The 20,701-nt window shown below is 35.3% G+C and overlaps 1 protein-coding gene across 1 annotated transcript in view; it reads right to left on the bottom strand.

Moving 5' to 3' along the window:
• KIAA0825 overlaps nucleotides 1-20,701 on the bottom strand; it is a 252,267-nt gene that overhangs the window by 103,771 nt on the left and 127,795 nt on the right. The window contains exons 14-19 of the mRNA XM_082301264.1: nucleotides 19,553-19,750; nucleotides 17,791-18,024; nucleotides 15,763-16,171; nucleotides 11,866-12,022; nucleotides 6,623-6,778; nucleotides 2,181-2,275 (exon numbers count right to left, since the gene is read on the bottom strand). Coding sequence (XP_082157390.1) covers nucleotides 2,181-2,275; nucleotides 6,623-6,778; nucleotides 11,866-12,022; nucleotides 15,763-16,171; nucleotides 17,791-18,024; nucleotides 19,553-19,750 — 1,249 coding nt within the window. The remainder of the gene's footprint in view (nucleotides 1-2,180; nucleotides 2,276-6,622; nucleotides 6,779-11,865; nucleotides 12,023-15,762; nucleotides 16,172-17,790; nucleotides 18,025-19,552; nucleotides 19,751-20,701) is intronic.

The following is a 20,701-nucleotide window of genomic DNA, read 5'->3' as shown; positions in this document are numbered from 1 at the left end:
GTAGACAACAATTCATTTCCTTTTTAACCAGTCCTGAAAGTCTTTTACTTTCCCCTAACCACCAACCAATTAATTTACCTAACACTTGCTGGCTCTGGGACAATGCTCTCAAAACACCCTCTCACCTAAGTCAGTCATTAACTAGGTTAGGGGAGCATTTCCCTTGTAAATGAGTCCCCTAAGCATTTTCACTTTTTTTTTTCTCAAAAGAAAGCCTCTTTTTTAATTCATAAGCAACTGACAGTATTTTCTCTTGAAATATGAAGAAAAGGAAATAAATATCATTCCAACATCACTGTGAACTGGTAAAAACATTTTTGCCTGCACAGACATAACTATTCAGGGAAAGCATGTGTCAAAGAAAGAAGCAATTAAAATATTTTGGCACTCCACTTTATAAACGGATGGTTCTGACATAGTTCAAGTACTGCCCATGGTTTTGTTTAATTCGTCTCAGGAGGGAGACAGTACAAACAGAATAGGTCCATCATAAATGGGACGTCAAAATAATCACGCACTCATTCAGCTTGAATGTTAAGTGTGGAGCACAAGAAAGGCTGATATTTAGGCAGTTCTAGGAAGGAGCAAGAAGAATCACCTAAAGATAGGGCTCTCCTAAGTCTTACTGCAAAGCTTGCTTCAGTAACCACAAGAACAGCTAGAATTGTCCTAGTCAGCTGGAAAGTATGAGCAGACACACTAGCTATGCTAAAGATAAAATTACATAAAGACAAGCTGTGTTGAAGATGCTGGTTGCTATGGCAGATACTGGATTAGCTATTCTACTTTATGATCACAGTGGATCTAAATGATTTGTTGGTCTGTAGAGTGGCTGAAATAATAAATCCATGAGCTAATTATTAATGGCTTGCATAATGTCATTTCTAGATGAGAATTTCCTTACCATGCAGAAGGGCAATGAATGAAGACATTTTCAAATGAGGAAAGATGACAACAATTAGGGAATTTATTAAATAAAAAGTAATAGATGATATAACATCGGTGTGCAATACAGAGATGGACAGAGGAGGCATACACATGACTTCTTTATAACGTCTATAAAGAGATCAAAAGAAAAATAAAATAGTTTCAAGAGAACAGTGAATATGAAATGTCCATACAGTATGTTTCCTCAGCAAATCACAGCAGTCTTCTGCTCCCTTTGGCTCATATTGATGACAATAACATGAAGAGAAGTTCAAGAACCAGTTTGAGTCAAAGAGTTTCTATAACAGTCTCTTTTAAAAGGACAAACTATTTCATTTTTAATGAAGGACATGAGATAGCAATCAACAGGAGAACTATAAAAAAAAAATTAGTACTGTATTGTCTCTGGCATTTAACACCAAATGTCTGCGCAGTTTCACAGTCTGTCTGGTAAAGGGTAGCAGTGGACATTGAGAAGACAACTGAATAACAAACCTTTGTTGGTATGACTTTTTGTGTAATTAAACTTTTGGAAAAGAACAATTTGGGTAGGAAAGAAGTAATCTTATCACAATTAAGACAGAAAACTAGAAATACACTGTACAAATATTTTGTATATGAAATGAAGGAAGAATTAAATGTTTAAGACTAACTGCTAGTGATAAACTGAGAAAATGGGATACAAAACCCAAAACATTTTTGACATGCAAATTCACACACTTTTGAAATTGTCACTCTAATTTCTAGATAGCGAATCAGTCCTGCCTAAAAATTAAGCAGTTACATTTTACAAGTAAAAAGGCAATAAAATATTAAAATAAGTTTTATTAATTAAGATCTATTAAGGAAACCCTTTCTATTTCTTGCTACTCTTGGCATGCCCACAACTGAATTTAAGAGACTTTGCAACTTGAGTAAACATTGCTTAATTCTGTGCTGAAATTTCCCTGAGCAGAATAGGTTTGCGAAAGTTAATATTTTTTTTCCAAAACATTATTAAGTGCAATATCAACATATATTCATATAGTTTTCAGACAGAAAGAACAAATTATACTCTTCAAAACAGGAACTGGAAGCTATCTGAGTATGGATCAAATACAACAGAAAAAAAGTTGCTCCATTTTAAAATCGGGTATTTAAAAAGAAATGCAAAGTTCATTTTATAAATTGCACCAGTAAAATCTTTGTGAATTCACTATTACAAAGTCAAAAATACAGAAGGAAAATGTGATTATTTGCCAAAATCCCCTTACCTGTGTGTCAGCAGCACCCTGAAGGCCATCTGATTCAGTCCCAAATAACCTGGCAGCAAGCTTGACCAATTCCAGTTCCATTCAGTAATGGCTGACTGTTGATACATGGCAAGAAGCTAGTTAGTTATTAATCAGCATTAATATGACCAGTACATTAAGGCTCCAGCTGTGATATACTAACTAAGGAGGGGGATCTAGAATGAGGACTTAGAAAGATGATATCAATCATGTCCACAGAAGAAGGTTTTTATTCCAATTAATTAATTAATTAGGGACATAGCCACTATTTATAAAAAGATAAATCAGTTTTTTAACCATTATTTTTACAACTGCTGATGGCATTCTGATCAACTACTTTGTCTGAGAGCTCGACTCGTTGTCTGAAAAGCAAATTATTGGTAACTTTTTATGTAACAGCAATTTGCATTTTCTGCTGTCAGCAAAAAGTTTGTAATGAAAAATTCAAGGTGTAACCTGTATCATAATTAGAGTGAAGGTTTAGTTGTCTATTGTTTTTTAAGGCACTCTAGTCACCAGATGGTTATTATAAACAGCATTAAATCCAGAAATATAAACAAATATAGCTCCATATCACTTATTTAATAAATAAAAGCAATCTACAATAATAGTGGGCAGATGAAAGACCACACACAACATTCTTATGTTTACAAAACAGTAAATCCTGTTGCAGAATATTCCGTTTCATTGTCAGCAGTGGTCAAATAGTGACTATAATTCAACCTTCTTGGTAGGAAATAAATACAAAGTAATTGTTGTAACACTAAAAGAGCACTGAGCAGGTTAAAAAAAAAAAAGTTTAAGCAAGTCAAAACAATGGAAATAAACCTAAATAACAGTAAAGTTCAACTTGGAGTGCATCTTTTTCTTCTTAGAGACAGCACTTGGTTCACCTGGGAGAGCAGAATCAGTGCAATCCCTCCAATTCCTTCCATCTGTATTTTATCACTTTCCTTCTCCTTACTTAATTTACTCCCTAACCCTCATCTTTGGCATGCATGTCTAAGTAAAGTAGAAAAACAAAGGTGAAATACAGAGTATGAAAAGGAAATAAGGGTAAAAAGAAAATACAAAATACTGTGAAAGTGGAAAGTGAATGAATAAGAAAAGGTGAACGTCTGATAAACGAGAAATAAGGAGAAAAGATTCGACTAAGTGAACCGTACAAGAAGAACATTACATGGCAGAAACCAGGATACTATTCTACACTCCACACTGAATTAAAAATAGATGAATGCATGTGGAGGAAGTACTTGTAAAATCAAGAGGGATAAACAGGGGAAGCTAAGCAGTCAGTAGCAACAGTCATGAAAACAAAGAGGAAATTTTTAAGTATACCAGATAAAATTTCTGACTCACAAAATTCCACAGACGGATCAATTCTGTGAAAAAGTAAAGGATTAGTTTGAAAAAAAGCCACTTCAGGAAAGGGAAATAATTTCTTTCTAGCATTGATTGATACTGTTGCATACCCTAGACTTAAGCTGACTAGATAACAGAGGAGCAGTAGCACTAGCACAGATTTGAGGTATCAGGACAAACAGATAAAATCAAGAGCAACAAGTTACTAGGACCAGATGGTGATTGTTTAAGACTTTTGCAAGAATGTAAGAATGAAGTGGCTAAATTGTTAACAGAAATTACACAATTCCTAGAATCAGCTACTGAACCAGACAGTTGAAAGGTAAGAAATTTACTTAGCATCAACAAAAATGGTAGTTGATCTTAAAACATCAGTTCAGTGGTCCAGATTTCAGGAGCAGTAAAATTCATAGAAACTATGATTAAGTACCTTGCTAAATTTTATGTGAATGGGAAACAATTAGCAAAACTTCAGAAGAAAACTTTCCTGTATGGCCATTCAGGAGCGCTCTGGCAGTCACACTCTCACCACCAAGAGACTTTAACAGGTGGGACTGAGGCCCCTTCACACCAAGCAAATTAAGTTGATGGGTTCCCCACCTGACTCCCTGCACACACCACTCCCATGCAGTCAGACAAGGTTTCCCATAGGAGAGTCTCAGATGTCTGGTAGCTTAAAGAAATTTTATCACAATGCAATGACAAAGTAACAGCTCAAGCTCCTACACAGGCTGTTACACCCTCTCACAGTCTAAGTGCTCCATAGTCTGGTGTCTTCCAGCTGAGTCATCGGGTCCTGCCCTGTCTCTGAATGTGTAGTCACCTGGCTGGTGCCACAGGTACTTTGTTGTGCAAAGATATGAGGCCAGTTCATGGCCTCTTGCCTGGGGCTCCTGGCATTTCCAGCCCCCAGAGCTCAACCTACATCTGGCACAGTAACTACACTGAGCTATCTCCACTAAATGCAACAAAAAGAGTAAATGATGTACAATGGTTTTTACATATACCAGCACAGAATACATAGAATGTTCACTATTACCGTAGTAATTATGCTGTATCCCGCAGCCATAGGGAGGAGGAGGAGAGAAGATCCAGCAGGCAGGAATTGTGCAGCAAGGTTGATTTATTTAATTATTTTACAAACTCTTTTATAGACCTTTTCTTCATAGTCTAATTGGACAAAGGATCCGCCACCCCTTAGGGTGATTGGCTAAAATCCTAAAACATCCATTGTCAAAATATTTTTCTACTGTACTATAAACAAGGCTTTTCCAAGGTTGCAGGTGTTCATGGTTTACAAAATTCTGCGAATATCTTCTGTGAGAGAGAAAAGTCTCTCACGGACTTAGAAAAGAGCAGGAAAAATTCTTGCTAACAGCAATATTGTATCCACACTTGACCTTTCTTGTAAGCCTCCTTCAAGTACTGCAGGGCTGCAATTAGGTCACCCCAAAGCCATCTCTTTTCCAGGCTGAACAACTGTGATTCTCTTAGCCTTTCTTCATGGGAGAAGTGCTCCATCCCTCTAGTGATTTTGGTGTCCCTCCTCTGGACTTGTTCCAACAGGTGCATGTCCTTCCTGTGCTGGGACCCCAGAGCTGGATGCAATACTGCAGGTGGGGTCTCACCAGAATGGAGCAGATGGGCAGAATCACCTCCCTTGACCTGCTGGTCATGCTTCTTTTGATGCAGCCCACAGTACTTTCTGGGCTGAATATGAGGAAGAACTTCTTTACTGCCTGGGTGACCAACCACCAGAACATATTGCCCAGAGAGGCTGCGGAGTCTCCCTCACCAGAGATATTCCAGAACCATCTGGATGCAATTCTCTGCCCATGTGCTCTGGGATGACCCTGATTGAGCAGAGAGGTTGGACCAGATGACCCACTGTGGTCCCTTCCAATCTCACCCATTCTGTGGTTCTGTGATTCTTGATTGTAAAGTCCCTTTCAACTCAAGCTATTCTATGATTTTATTGATCCATGGATTCTACAAAGCATGTTTCTCTGCAGTGACAAAACCTGCGGAATTGGTATTTGTCTCCTTTTACAGTATATTAACACTTTCATTGCAACATGACAATGATTAAGCATTCCTTAAACAAGTAAGAAAAACAAGTCTATTTTACAGCGATATAACTGATGAAATAGACCTATTTCTACTGGGCTAAGAGAGTACACAGTGAATAAGCAGAGCTGCACTGAAAAAGGATGCATTTCTACACAAGTCTGTGAAGTGAATTTCATGTCACTGTAATACCATTTCTTTTCAAATATGTGAATTGAAGGCTGGAATCAAAAGCACTGATGATGTATTAAGAATATATGAGAAATGATGACATAAGATTTTTTAAGTATCAAAGTGATATCAGAAACTATGTAGCATTTTGTGTAATGAGCTGGTCATGGGGTGCTCCAGCAGAGATTTAGGCAACCAGATCTCTTTTCTTTAACTGCTCCATTATCAGGAAACTAAATTCTGTAAGTAAATTATAATCCTTTACATATTACAAGCATGATTTAGAAAAACAGAGAAATGGATGTTAGGGGTTTTTGTATGTGTGTGTGTGTTTTACCCCTGTTTAGTCTCACTTTTCTGTAAAATCTTTGTACTTTCAGAGCATTTTTTACTTAACTGTTCAACATTTCTGTGAAAGACCCATCAGGAAGATTCTAAATGTGAACTTAAAGAGCTTTGACATTATTTTTTTGAAGGACTAAGACTAACCCTATGTACTATTACACAGATGTAATAAATGTCATTGCTACTATGGACTTACCTTCAGTATACTGAACACAGAAAGTATAAGTAAATGCAAACTGCTCTTCCATGCAATAATTCCGGTAAAAGAAATACTGGTAATGGCTTTTTGAACACCGTGGTATTGTAGAGGGTACACTCATTAGATTCCCAAGGAATAATATTCCTTTCTACTTCATAAAATATGTGAGCACATGTAATTAAGTTCATTTTCATACATTCAGTCCTTGTCATTATCATGATCATAATAAGACTAAGAAGTAAAAATGATACCACAACCAAGATTTCAGATTTTCACAAACCTGATTGAATACTTTTGCACAAGATTGTCTGTACACCTGGAAAGGGTTGAAGTCAGGCTGCTCTTCTCTGTCCTTCAGTGTCAAAGGCAGGCATTGACTCGAGGTAACACCATCTTCAGAAAAGTTCTCCCACAACAGCTGCTCTTTCAAATACTCCTTTTGAAAGAAAAAGCAACCACACATTAGTACAGGCCACCTAGCTTCCTAAGTGAAATTTGCCTACATATCAAGCATAAGTTTACAGAATGCTTAATAGAAGTTGCTTTTAATAAGTGGGGAATAAACAATCTCTTAAAAAATAGATAACTTTTTAAGAATATTACCATTTTACAATAAACAAGAAATAACCTCCAAAAACATGCACCCAACTGAAGCAAAACAGAACAATCTAACCTATTGTTCTGAAATTGTTGTCAAATTATATATATATAAAATAAATGAGAACATATACACATATGTGTTAGGTACATGTAGAAATGAAAAACAAATGTTTTTTATGTCTTTCGAATTAAACATTTTGGAAAACATTCAACAATTACTATATGACTATAAATCAATTCTTTGATGAACACGTTCTAAACAGTTATTTAAACACATGAAGTAAATACTCTCCCACTCTTCAAAGTGAAAGGAATGAGACTTGTCTTTACAAACAAGCTGTGGGCCTGCTGAAAGATAAAACTAGTACTGAGAGAGAAAACAATGGGAAGGATTCTACTGATTGATGAATAGAAAAAAAGAGGTATGTCTTTACAAATAAACTACAGGTCTGCTGATAAATGAAATTGGATCTTGAGAGATGAAAGAAACAATGGGAAGAACCATAAATTCCATAAGAATTAAAATAAAGGGGAGGTTATACATTAAAAGTGAGTCTTAGGTATTAGGCATTTCGGGAAGTCTGTACCTTTCAAGTACCTCAGCCAATGGGGAAAGAGAGAGGGAAATGCAATTGGGAAATAAGGATAAATAGGAGGCTGTGCCCTCCAAAAACTTGAGAGACCCCAGGGAAATGCCCCATGGCCTCTCCCTTTATTTGAACAAAGTAACAGGACTCCTCTGTCTCCTTTCTGGACATAAACCTCTGGTGTTTGTGGATTAAATTTCCTGACAAAAGCTATTTTTAGCTGTTTAAGCATTCAAGGACTAGAAGAAGATGATGATTTGCATTGCCATTTTAGAAACTATACTATAACAGATGCATGATTATTTTGGATACAATATTTTCTGTTTTCACTTCTTCAACTACTACGTAAATAAATCATCATTGCAGGCCAATGAAGTGTTTTGATTAAAAGAACCGTTATATGAAGAACTAGATGATGAAACATTTACACATCTATTTGCTGGAAAGTCTACTGTGATTAAACAGTTTATTGTTATTAAAATGAAGTCCATAACATTGAGCAAATACTCAAGGTGAGGCATTAAGACGGGTGGATGCAAATGCTTCTCTTACTTGCAGTACTACTGAGATGAAATGACATGCAAACTACCTGCCAAGGCATCCTGTGCCTCTCAGTAGGTCTTTCTGAAAGAAGAGTTTCATCATCTATTTAAACTTACCCAACTACACCCTGACCTGAAAGGCACAAGTTCACTTTCAGTCCACACTGACTGTAGCTGTTTCTCTCTTCTGTTGGCATTAGCATATGTTGTGAAACCACCCAGAAGAAAAAAAAAAAATTCATCCAGGTAAAGAAGCGAAATGATTTCTAGTACTAGTAAAAATGGGGGGCCTAGGAGTGGAAAAGCACCAGGACAAGAGAAAGAGAAGGACTGTCTCTCTGCTGGTTGCAGCCGAATGTCATGTCTGACCAAGAGAATCACAAAATTATCTTAATGTATGGAAAAAAACCCCAACCAATCAAAAAACGAAAAATAAATTGAGCTTTTTTTGCTTAAAACAACATCACAAACCAACTGTGAAAACATGCCCTCTCTTGGCTAGTTTTTCTCAGCTTTTAAGAATATCTAGATTTTTATTCTCCATTCATTCATTCATTACTTTATGCCATAACAAAGATTTTAGAGCCACGGTGAAGGAAGTTATTTAAAAGTTATTTCTATACATCTACCAATTTTTGTAAATGTCCTGCCTTCCATGTACACATTTTTACAAAACCTGTAGACAGCACTAAAGCAACCCAGCCCTTTGGATATAATGCAGCCAGCAGAAGCAGACTGTGTTGCTTTCTCAGTAGCAATACCGGAAATAGCTGTCCATGTGTTGCCAAAAGAAGAACTACTTGCTCAGCTGGTGAGAAAATACAATACTTGCTTTGCAAAACCAGTACTCTACAGAATGGCACAATACTTATTCTAGGATCATCTTAAACACCAACAAAATAATGAACCAGCCTTGGTACACCATCTCCGCTCTGTATTTGGAAAGCAACACCAGCTCATTGAACGGGTAACTTTGGGGTCTGGGACCAGCAGAGACCACCAGAGGGACCCCTGGGACAGAAGAACGCATGTGCAAAGAGGGGGGGGGGAACATGTTACTGGTCTCCAGGAAATTATTATCATATGTATGTTTATTCTGGGAAAATCAACGAATATGTAAGTAAAATATAGTATATAAGCGGGATCTTCTCTGTACTTGACATGCATAATTTTGGTGGAAAAATTATGCATACCCTCCTGCATACGGTGCTGTAATAAAGAATGCCTGCTTCTTAATGCTACAGTGGTGTTAGGAGGGAGCTTTTCACCAATTTCGGTAACACCTGCTTGCCAGGGTTCGAAAAATTCAAATGGTATACAGCTGACCTCAGTAAAGGTGTTTTTCTGTCTTTAATAAAATACTGTGGATTTGGTTTTGATGAAGAGATTTATTCAACAGTGGCATATATATTATGTTAAGATCTCCTTTAGTATAGTAAATATTGTAGGCTCTAAAAGGGTCATGTTTCAAAAATGTGAAAATACCTAATCACATCTGTATACATGTGCACTATATCCTCACTACACTGACTGGGCATCAAACCAAGTATACAGAATATTATTGAGCCTGACAGCTCAGAAGAGTTATCTCTTTTGTTGGCATTACTAAAAAATTATTTTTAAAATTATTATTATTTTTGGCAAATGCATGAAGGACTGTAAGCTCTTTTGAGTACTACAGTATCTATTACAAATTTTTGTAAAATGATATCTCTATTTTCAAATACAGTTTCCAATAATCCATATCCCTTTTCACCCGCTTTTCTAAGCAACATCACTGAGAACAACAATTTTCTGTCTCCTCATTTTGTTCTCTAGTTACACATGATTACTAAGCAGTGTAGCATAAAGATCTCTAAACTAATTTTAAGAAAACAGTCCCTTGACATTCCAAGGAGCCTTTAAACAAAAGGACAGACCTTTGAATATACAATCAAATCTATTTCGTCATAGTCATGCACATTAAACGTAATTTAGATTTTGAAAAATAATACTGAAAAGTGCATTATCATAATACCATGCTAAGCATTAAAATGTTTTGTAATGGTTTCAAAGGCAATTGAAAGTAATACAGTTACATCCTTCTGAGTCAAGCTGGTCAGGATCTCTTTTCTTCTTCTTTTTTAAAACAATACAGTTTTTTCCACTGAGAAATGTTCTATTTTTAAAAAAGGTCCTACTAGCTGCAGAAATTCAAGGAGAGACACCTGGGATGTGGAAAGTCAGGCTGAAGTCCCTCTTCCAGCTAATTCTCTCAGCCTTGTACCTCCTATTGGAGCTGTTCCACTTTGTATAAATAACCAATACTCACAGGAGTCAGATCTTGGATCAGGGTCTCCAAAACCCAGCATGTGCATTTTATTCCTTCAACTAGAGTATGATTCTATTTTTGACCCTGAAAGTTACAGAATGCATCTTTACTGCAATTTCTACAAGGCAAACAACTCCAACGGGAAAAAGAAGGAGTTCCATGCTGATAGCTAATGTTATGGAGGTTTGGGGAGCTAGTTCAGATATGGGAGACGCAGATACAATTCCCTGGTCTAAACCACGAAGTAAAAAATTTGAGCCTGCATATGCTGTCCCCTAGGTAACTGTGCTAACTACCGGACTATATGCTATTTTCGGTGGTCTTTTCCTCACTCCTTTATACCTAAGAGTAATCCTGAATGTGCTCCAGGTGAAAAGGTTTTGTTTATTACAGTAATAATTTTCACTTCACTTCCCAAACCAGTTAATTGTTTGAGATGAAACCTGAAAAGATTCAGTACTGTACTAATGTTAGGTTGCCATCTCTACATATATGCATACATTGCTTCTAATGCTTCCGAAGACAGATTCATAAAGGTTGCTTTTAAGCCCGTACTTAGGAACTAAACAGTTGGATCTGATTTTCAGAAGCACAGTGTTAGTCCCAAGGTGCACTATATGGCCTTCCTACAGACATAGCTGCCTAATCAGGGTTTTTTGCTACCAATTTTTCAAAAAGCAAAATCCTGGCCTCTGCCTGTATTTGTATTATTTTGTATTTTATTGTAAACACTTCCGTATTCTTGCCATGATTTTAACAGCACCTTCTTACGCATTCAGGTAATTTAGTAATTAAAGCTAATAAACAGAACTTTCTTAATAAAGTTGTGTAGAACTGTGTTATTGTACAATTTAAACAAACCTATGTTTAAGTGAATAAAATCAGAATGCTTTTGGTAATTTGGGGCAATTTAGAACAGCCTTAGAAATAATGCGGTAATTCTTTTACATTGCCAAAATTCCATAAATCTGAATTTGTTTCTTGTAATTTTAAAAGCACTTTAGATGAACAGAATTGTCTAAATTGAGAAAGATTTCATATAGATGCATTTACTTCCTCAGTACAGCCATAGGGGTTGTATGTTTGCTTGTTTAAATCAGGAGAGTTAATTAACCACATGTAATTTTACATTTTTTTTCAGTCAATTCTTCAACAGCCTTCGTTGATTTTTAATTTTTTTTTTTTTTTACTGTGCTCAGATTCCAAAATGTATCTATGGTCTACAACATGAAACTGAAGGAAGTTTATGAGCCATACTACTGTCTAAGTACCTAAATAAAATCTACAGTGTTTCCTATAAAATAGTCTTTTCTGTAGAAATGCACAAAAGCCTAAACGGAATGGATTCTATTAAAATACAATACAGGATTCTATATTGACTCTAAGAACTATTATTACCTCCTTGACTAAGCCCTAGCTGCCAGCAGACGCTGCCCCAGGCCAGTACACACCTAATTGCTCTGTGAAAAGGCCGTTTCCCTACCTCATTGAGCCGGATGATGTGATAAATTTGCCTCAGGTATTCGCTACCACCTGGTTTGTGGCAGATATCCAGGACCATCATGTTTATATTATGTTCAGTGAATCCAAGTGCAATGCTTCCTTCCTCTAACGTTGCACCTTTAACTGTGACTGAGGCACTAGAATATAAGAAAGATACAGTCTTAAGTTAAATTTCTAAGAAGCAAAATAATAACACAAACTCAGCTAGAACTACATGTTCAGAAAAACCTGGAAGTACTTTACTTGCATAAATGTTGTTGTATATATATCCCTCACATAATACTTACTAAATAACATTATTATACTAATTTTTATCATCTTAATCAGAAAGATGAACACATAAAACACTCTTTAAGGATATAGAAGTAGCAAATATTTCTGTTTCCCCTACAGAAGTATCTCTGCTACTAGAAAGGGCATTTACATTTGATCTCTTGTTCATTTTTCTATGCCCGTCACAGCACATATTAAAGCCTAATTAACATGTCAGAAAAGTAGCCATTACTCGAAGTATAGAAGTTTTAAATTGAAGTATTTTTCTTTCCACTGGTATGTTGTTTACCATTTAAAAGGTACCTATTTGCCACTTGTTGCATTTTTTGCCCTGTACTGTTACTTGTTTTCTTTGTATCTGTGTGAAACCTCTGCCAAGGAAAATCTGAAGGTGACATTCCCAAATGCCTCCACAATTGTGCATTCAAATCTCTGATCATTGTCAGTCTGCTCTCCACACACAAACACAAGTTACTATCTCACTATTGTTACTGATAAAGACTAAGAAAGAAAAAGTACTAAAATTTTCCTCAAAGCAACACAGGTATTTGACATGTATGTGTCAAGAACTCAAAAGATTAACAAGAATATATTGTCCTTCCTACAGACACTATTGGATTAAGTTAAAATAAACCAAAGAAGCATTCTCAATTAAAAGCAAAATCAATATTGTATTGTTTTCAAAGTAAAATGAAAAACAAATCACCAAAAAACCCCCACAAAACCACTGTGCTTGCAGTTTACTGTTGAAAGTGTGCCATGGTTACAAAGTCAGTACTTTGAAAGTTGATGTTTGACCTACAGGCTGCCTGAAATGCTGCACAGCTGCTGGACATTAATGCTGATATTGCTTCCACATGCAGTTTCAGAATGTCCTACAGAGCAAATAGTTTCAAAATATAAACTATAATTTTGTTCTTTGCTGACTGGAAGTGATACTTTGTTATTATGGTGTACTTTACAGAAAAGCTTCAAAGAAATTGATCTTTAAATTAAAGCACACTTAAGGCTGATATTTGATGCCACGTACAGATACAACCTGAATTTCTTGTCAAAATTCTTAGTGACTAACATTGAAAAAGCTAAGAACCTCTGACAAAGTAATGTATCAGTGCCAGTGCCCAAATTGTATCCTTTACTGCCCGTTACTGTGCAGGTGAAGCAGATGATTGGATTCAGGCAGCACTATGATTAATGACTTCCTTTCTAGATTTGGGACTGCCTATCAATCATGTCATTAGGAAGAATGTGCCCTGAGAGAGGCAGACCTCAGCCAAGGAATAACTGCATTCATCTTAATCTGTATATGCACCCAGCCAGCAAGGTCAGGGTCACCATGCTGAAAAACAATAATCTTCAATTCGACAAATTACTTTGCAAAGACAGACATTTCTTTTCTTCTCAGGACGTGTGTTTTTCAGAATCTAACATGACTGTTTACAGCTCTGATGCTACCATAAAGTGAAGGTTATTTTAATGAATACTAATACTTTCAGGCAGTACACAAGGCAGGCAAAGAGTGCCACTTTCTGAACCTTTCAATGAAGACTATAATTTTTAAAATATTCTTTAAAATTAAGTTAATATATAACATTTAGACTTTTTATCTAAGTAGCAGTCCTGATAATAATAACATAACACAAAATCAAGCAAGAATTTTGCTTATAAAAACCCACTGCACTTCAAAGACGTTTCTACAGCTCTGTAGGTGAGTCCCAAACAAATTTTTGAAATTTATAGGGGTCTTTTTCATTCACATGCTGTATCTATTAGAAGTCTATAACCATTTATGAATACATATATGCATGTGCATACAGCTACATGAGAAAATAATTTAATTATTGAACAGTTACATAACACCAATTTAGATTTTCCAATATAGTAATTTCTGTTTCAAACAAATCACATGAAAATCATAAATCTCCTCTTGAAAGATTACTTTTAGTTTAGTAATTATGTGGCTGCTACTTACTTTAATTGATTAGTTTTGTAATTTGCATTTATAACAACATTTATCTCTACATTTAATCTCTCAGCTATTTATAAACTGGATCTTTTTTTCCCCCCCAGATATCGACTCATAATATTTGAATGAAAAACAGAAAAATAACATTCATATTAGACTTCTATTCCAGAAATGTAACTGAAGTCAGGGGAGTGAATTTCCTAACTGCATCAAATCACTGCTCACTTGGAGAGCAGGTAATGTATTCTTCATTAATCTAAGCTTAAAATTACCAGGCCTAGTCACACGCTAGTTTTCTCTTTGGTTGACACTGCACACATACAGAAAACATTTTCCCATGTTTACTTTCCACGACCTGATACCTAATGTATAACACAGCATTTTTGTGGTATTTTACAAAAGAAAATACAGCAGTATATTAACTTAAAATTCTCAGCTTCAGAAGATGTGCAAATTAACTAAAGTTTTAGTTTTTAGAGGTTATGCACAATATTGTCTTCCTGTATTTGTATTTTAAGAAGTACCTATTGTCTCAGTGACATTAGAAATTGTATTATGGGACCATTGTGTTAAGTATCAATTTACTAATTATCATCATGGTTTTTTATTCTACAACTCCTTCAATCACTGGCATCTGGCTTCAATCTTTTAATCATTGGATTAGACCTTGTAAATTAGAATTAAATGGAAATGTAAAGATTAAAAAAGGCCAATGTCAATGAGCGATTGTGTGACGCTATTACTGCTTACTGCTACCCACATTAACTGCTCGTAGAAACAGGACACTGTCCCTTAAAGCACTGCGTGAAAGCCTATTCATTGGTATCACTGATTCCAACCTAAAATCACTGTATCCTTTGTTGATATGGACAGATCCTGACATGACAGCAACGACTGCAACCTTCAAAAATACTCATTGAAAAAACAGCCATCTTACTTTCAGTAGTTACAATTTAATTCATTAAGTCATGTAATTCCAATAAATCTAATATTGCAAAGTTGATGAATGGTATTTTTGCAGAATGATACATGACTGCAGCATTAAAACAGACTAGACTACAAACACATCAACATGTACACAACTCCTTGAAAAATCACTGTAAAGATCTTAATATCAAATGTGAAGGAAAAATTGGTATTTTCTCAGAAAGGCACAGCAGGATATTCTTCTTGTCCTGTGTTGATATACCCTATTTGCCTCAGGGTTTGATATGTTATAGAATGAAGTATGCTAGCTTTTTATTCACAGATGAACACTGAAAGCTTCTTACAGTTCCTCTTAATTTACTCACCACAGTAAAATTAAATTATAAATATATTTAGTACCTGTTAACATTTTGAAAGCTATAACAATGGACTTGTCCACATTTTTGGCTCATCAAGAAAATAAGAAATCTTGTAGTACTATGAACACACTGTTCTGATGAAACAACCATCTTTTACTATTTCAGCAATGAACTTAAATTATAAATCCTTGTATGAAGCCATCAATATTCCATCAATATTAAGGACTAATGCGCTTCATATAAGATCACTGCTCATCTCTTTTCCTTAAAATTGAGCAGTAGCCATAGACATGCCAATAATCTAGTAAAATAAAGAGCAAACAGTTGCATTTGAAAAACACTATCCTCTTACCAGTCTATGCTCAATTTTCTTGCCTTCAGCAACTGGCTTTCAATCCAGTTTGGTCTTTGCTGTTCAATGCTTTGTATAATCTTCTGGGTCACTTGCTTAGGACCACTTTTCTGTTTTCCCATAATACTTTCTAAGCACACACGAACTAAACTGAGTTTTTCTTTGCTCCATCTGTCAAGTGTTGCACCTGTTAAAAATTCTGCAGTATTTCCATCCTCAAATATCCGACATATAATTACAATCAAGTTCCAGACAAGCAGACCAGCTTTCTTCAATTCAGCAAAGTTTCTTGACATTCTTCTCTCAGCCAGAAAAAAGAAGTATTTAATTGGGGGAGGCAAACATGCAATCACTGTAGGTAACTTGCTGATTACAATAGATACTGCTTGAGCTGCAAGCCTTGTGAAGCCTTAAAAATAGAAAGAAAAGATGATATGATTAACATTAACATTACAGTTCTAACATGCTTCTGAATATTGCATGATAATTTCTAACTTTCTTTTGTAGTGAAAATGGGCAAAAAGCTTAAGAACTCAACACTGTAGTTTCACTTCTATTATGGTTTCTGCACATAAATCACACAAATTCGAAACAATCACATGAATTAAAAGCAGCAAATTTAGACTGTGACTCTTAACAATTAGTCCTACTGTGCACAGTCATTACAGGATTAATGAGAAAGACAATACTCAGGTATTCTGAATGCTAAAAAGTTGTCTTCAAAATTGTAATATTTTTTCAACTTCACAGCTGAAGCATTACACTTAGTGTATGAGAATATTACACACATTCATAATCTCTAGTTTTTTATCAATCCCTTTCTATGTTCAAAACAACAAAACTTCAGTTTATCATCTTTCATATAAACATCTACACTAGATAGCACTGCATTTTAAAGATTCCAGGTAATAAAAGTAGCTATAAAAGTAACTAGAGAGAAATTGTGCTGCTCAAAACTCAAGACACATTTAAAATGAAAAAGTATAGCAAAAGGTGATCCACAACATGGACTTAAGTCAAGATTTAAAATAGCACCAAAACAAACCCCAAACAACTAAAAAAAGCCCCATGTCATTGCACCTGCATTCCGAATGTTTTACTTTTATTATAAAAAGAAGCCATATCTGTTCTAGATATCACACATACAAATTTAAATTGTCTTGAAGCCTGGAGTCTTACCTCTCTTGCATATCAGTTCACACATAGCAATTAGCATAAAATAGCAATACAAGTTCTAGATTAAAATGAGAGTACAGTGAAGATGTATGAAAAAAAGGAATGGATTTATGCCCTGGCTGGGCCACAATCTACACACTCAAAACTCTGCCAGAACATACTGCTGTACTGAAAATAATCAGGTGGCAATAATTTATCATGAAATGTTTCCAAAAGTTAGCCTTCTGAACCATGACCTGAAATGACAGATGCTTTAGGCACTGTGGGCTATGAAAATACACACCAGAAATCAGCTTTACACCTAATCACCTTCAAAACACCTCCTATTCTGTATATGATTTCTTTCTTTACTAACTGTTTCAACAACCAAGCAGTAGTATATTCCGCAACAGTTTCAGTGCTTTTTTTATTCAAGCATAAATTGCTGTCTTGTAAAGCTGGAATGAATGACAGTCCTGAATAAAAAGATGATAATGAAAACTGTTTACAGCCATTGAGGCTGAAGTATAGGCATTATTCTTCACTTTGTTTTGAATCCCATCTGACTACTGCCAGATGCTGAAAACATATTCAATACTATTATTATCAATACTACAATACTGATTCTTTTCAAAACCTTGTTTGTATATGTATGGGCGTAAGCCTCAAGAAAGAATAACTGAATTTTAAAGCAAAGTACTTAAAAAAACCCAACCAACCACCACAGGATGTTAGGAAATAGTTTGTTCATTGTCATACTACAACTCACAAAATCTAACTGCCCAGTTTTGGAGCAAAGGAGTTAAAAGTTCTTACGACAAACTTAGAGGATGTATTGTATATATATAAATATTATGTATAAATTTCACCTACATTTCCCAGGTTCTTTTCTCTTCATTTCCCGAGGAGTGTAATTCCATTCCTTTGGAACAGTTTTCAGTAAGCTTTCAGGAACTATTTGCTTGTGCTGGTATGTTCCATAGTTTTCTCTCGCCTCCCACGAATGCATCAAAGAAATTATCTGTTTCACTACACCCTTGACTGAATTAATCAAAGTCAACTTCAAGCATCTGATAACTTCTGGCTCTGACTCACCAAAACTGGAAACTTCAGAAGAAAGAATTATTAAATATTCAGTAAGTGTATTCATTTGTGTAAATCTGTTTCAGAAAGTGTTTTCAGCATTTTTATGGAAAAAAAGTAGCATTATGATTCATAATAAATTAGACCTATTGGTCCATTACAAGTTAAAGAAAGAGTATAATACAAAGCCATATAGCATCTTGGTACCATTTTAATATAGTACTGACAAAAAAAAAATCAATTTATTTCCTTCATTATCATTTCTCCACTGATATATTTATAAAAATTCAATTTAAGCTGATTGATGTCTTCCTTTTTTTATGCAAAACATTCAATTACTTGTTAGGCAAGTTATCAGTGAGGCAAAAAGATATACCTTATTTTCTACTTGTTTGTCTTGATAGTATTAATGAAGTTGCATTCATTAGATACCCAAACTGTTATGCTACAGACACTAAAGGAAAAAAAAGGTACTTTGGAAACAAAAATACATACAAATAATAGTCATCAACAGAAACACAGCGTGTCATCAGAGATTGCATGTTCAAAACACACCATCCTAAATACAGTTATTGACATTACAACAAGTATCAATCTTCTCCACATTCTTAATACCACAGCAAACTGCAGTTTCTCCGTTGTCATGGAGCTGCAATTGTCAGGCAGAGTGTTGCAGAGCATATCAGAGATGTGTTTTGACATGTCAGATCCTTAGATCCTTTGCTCATACGTTTGCTTCCCTCTACTTTTTGCTGATCTAATCATGGTCTTTCTGGAAGCTTCCAGGCACCACTTCTCTGTTTTTCAGCCTCTTATACATTAAACTTCTACTTTTTGCAATCCCATTTTTCTCTGAGAAGTACCTGAGCACTTTCATCATCACTGTTTTCTATTTTGGGATATTCATAATTCTACTTCCCCTCCTGCATTCTCCCATTTTCTTCCTCTTCTTTTAAGCCTTCCTGCTTTTAATCCATAATTTGCAGTATCACCCTTCTAAGCCTCACCTCTTTCTTCTGGTTGAATACTGGTTTTCTTTGAGAGTAGAATTAGTTGCTCTAATTGTGAGGGCAGCTCTCCCTCTCAACAGTAAATAAAGAGGCTGAGTGCCTGTTGACACCAGAGCCTATATGCTCATCAGATTACTTCTCCCTCAACAGGAAAAGAAGTCCTTCCTTCTCTTTTTCCACTCTCCTTCCATGCTTCCTTACTTTTAAATTGCAGCAAAGGTCTGGAGCTGTTAAATGCATAGAAGCGAAGAACCTCTACTTGTAGAGACCTACAAAAACATTCTGCAGCCAGTCTGCTGGTAAGAAAGACACTTAAGGTAATCAGCCCACTCAAACACTGCTCTGGAACCTCTGCATTCCTCAAAATTTTCACCACTCCTACCATGGCCTGACTTCACAAAACCATTCAATAATACTGTAATTTTGAAGTAAGCTAACATAATTTCACCCGATTTATTATGGTAAAAATAATGTTCACTACATGTCTAAAAACAACCAAGATTTAACACCAGATTTGAAATGCTTATTAATAAATTAAATACCTGTCATATTGTATAAGCAATTCCACAGCAGCTCTTTTTCCATGTAGGACTCAAAAGCAATGCCAAGAGATTTGGGCGATAAAGTGCAGTAAGACAATACTGTGAAGATTGCTTCAATCAGAGTATTGTTGTTTTTTATTTTGTTATTTTCCTGTTCCAAGAGAGAACTTTGCTCATCACAATTCAATGCTTCATTTCCTTCAAAATAAACAAAAACATGGTTCCAATAATTTCCAAGTAATTCAAGGTCTCAGTAATAGACAGTATTAATCAAAACAAACTGTAAAGTGTATCTGAATAATATTTTAAACAATAACACAGATACTGAAATCTGATCTTTCTCTGCCTAATGACAGTTGACTGTCTTCCTGAATTATGTGTAGCCAATAAAAAGGAGACTCAAGCATGTTTTTAAACCATGGACTATACCTATTTAATTAAAAATTAAATTGAAATTTATTGTATTATGAATTGATTATTTACTGAATATTAAGCAGAACTGAACTGCAGAATCACAGTCAAAAAGCTATTACTGCTTAACTCCTCTTACTTATATATTAGTCATATGAAATAATAAAATCCTATTTAGATATAAAAAATTAAGAAAAGTAGCAGCTCCATATTGCCCAAAATGTACTGGCTTTGTTTTTCAGTATAAGATGAAACTCAGAATAAATCAGTTCCACAAAACAAAATCTCAGCCCTGCTAGTATACAGATTTTAAAGACAAGTAGTGATTATCACAGAGTTCAGTGATAATTTCTTACAAATATTTACAAATGTTTCTGATAGTCATTATAAAGCAATCTCCCAGCTAAAAGATAAGGTTGTGCTTAAAACTCCTGGAATCAATGCAACTCAATGACTTTGACTTGTGCTAATGTCAAAGACCTGAGCTTCCCATCTGTTTGTAAAATATGCTTCTGATGTTAACAACCATAAGAAATGGCCAGAGCCATAACCTTAAATAGAGTTAAATACTCTTAATTTAAATTTCTAGTTTGCAAACCCAACGGCTTCTGTAAAAAGTATTTAGATAAAAATATACTTTAAAATGTCATGGCTTTCCACCAGTTCGGTTGTCTTTACCTTTAGCAACCTGTGGAAGAGAAAGATGGGAGACTTCAAAATCCACCACAACGAAAAATC

Source organism: Coloeus monedula (assembly GCF_965178545.1).
Source record: "Coloeus monedula genome assembly, chromosome: Z".
Taxonomy (NCBI): Eukaryota; Metazoa; Chordata; class Aves; order Passeriformes; family Corvidae; genus Coloeus; species Coloeus monedula.
Note: the sequence above shows the minus strand (reverse complement) of the source record. Positions and strands in the feature narration are given on the sequence as shown.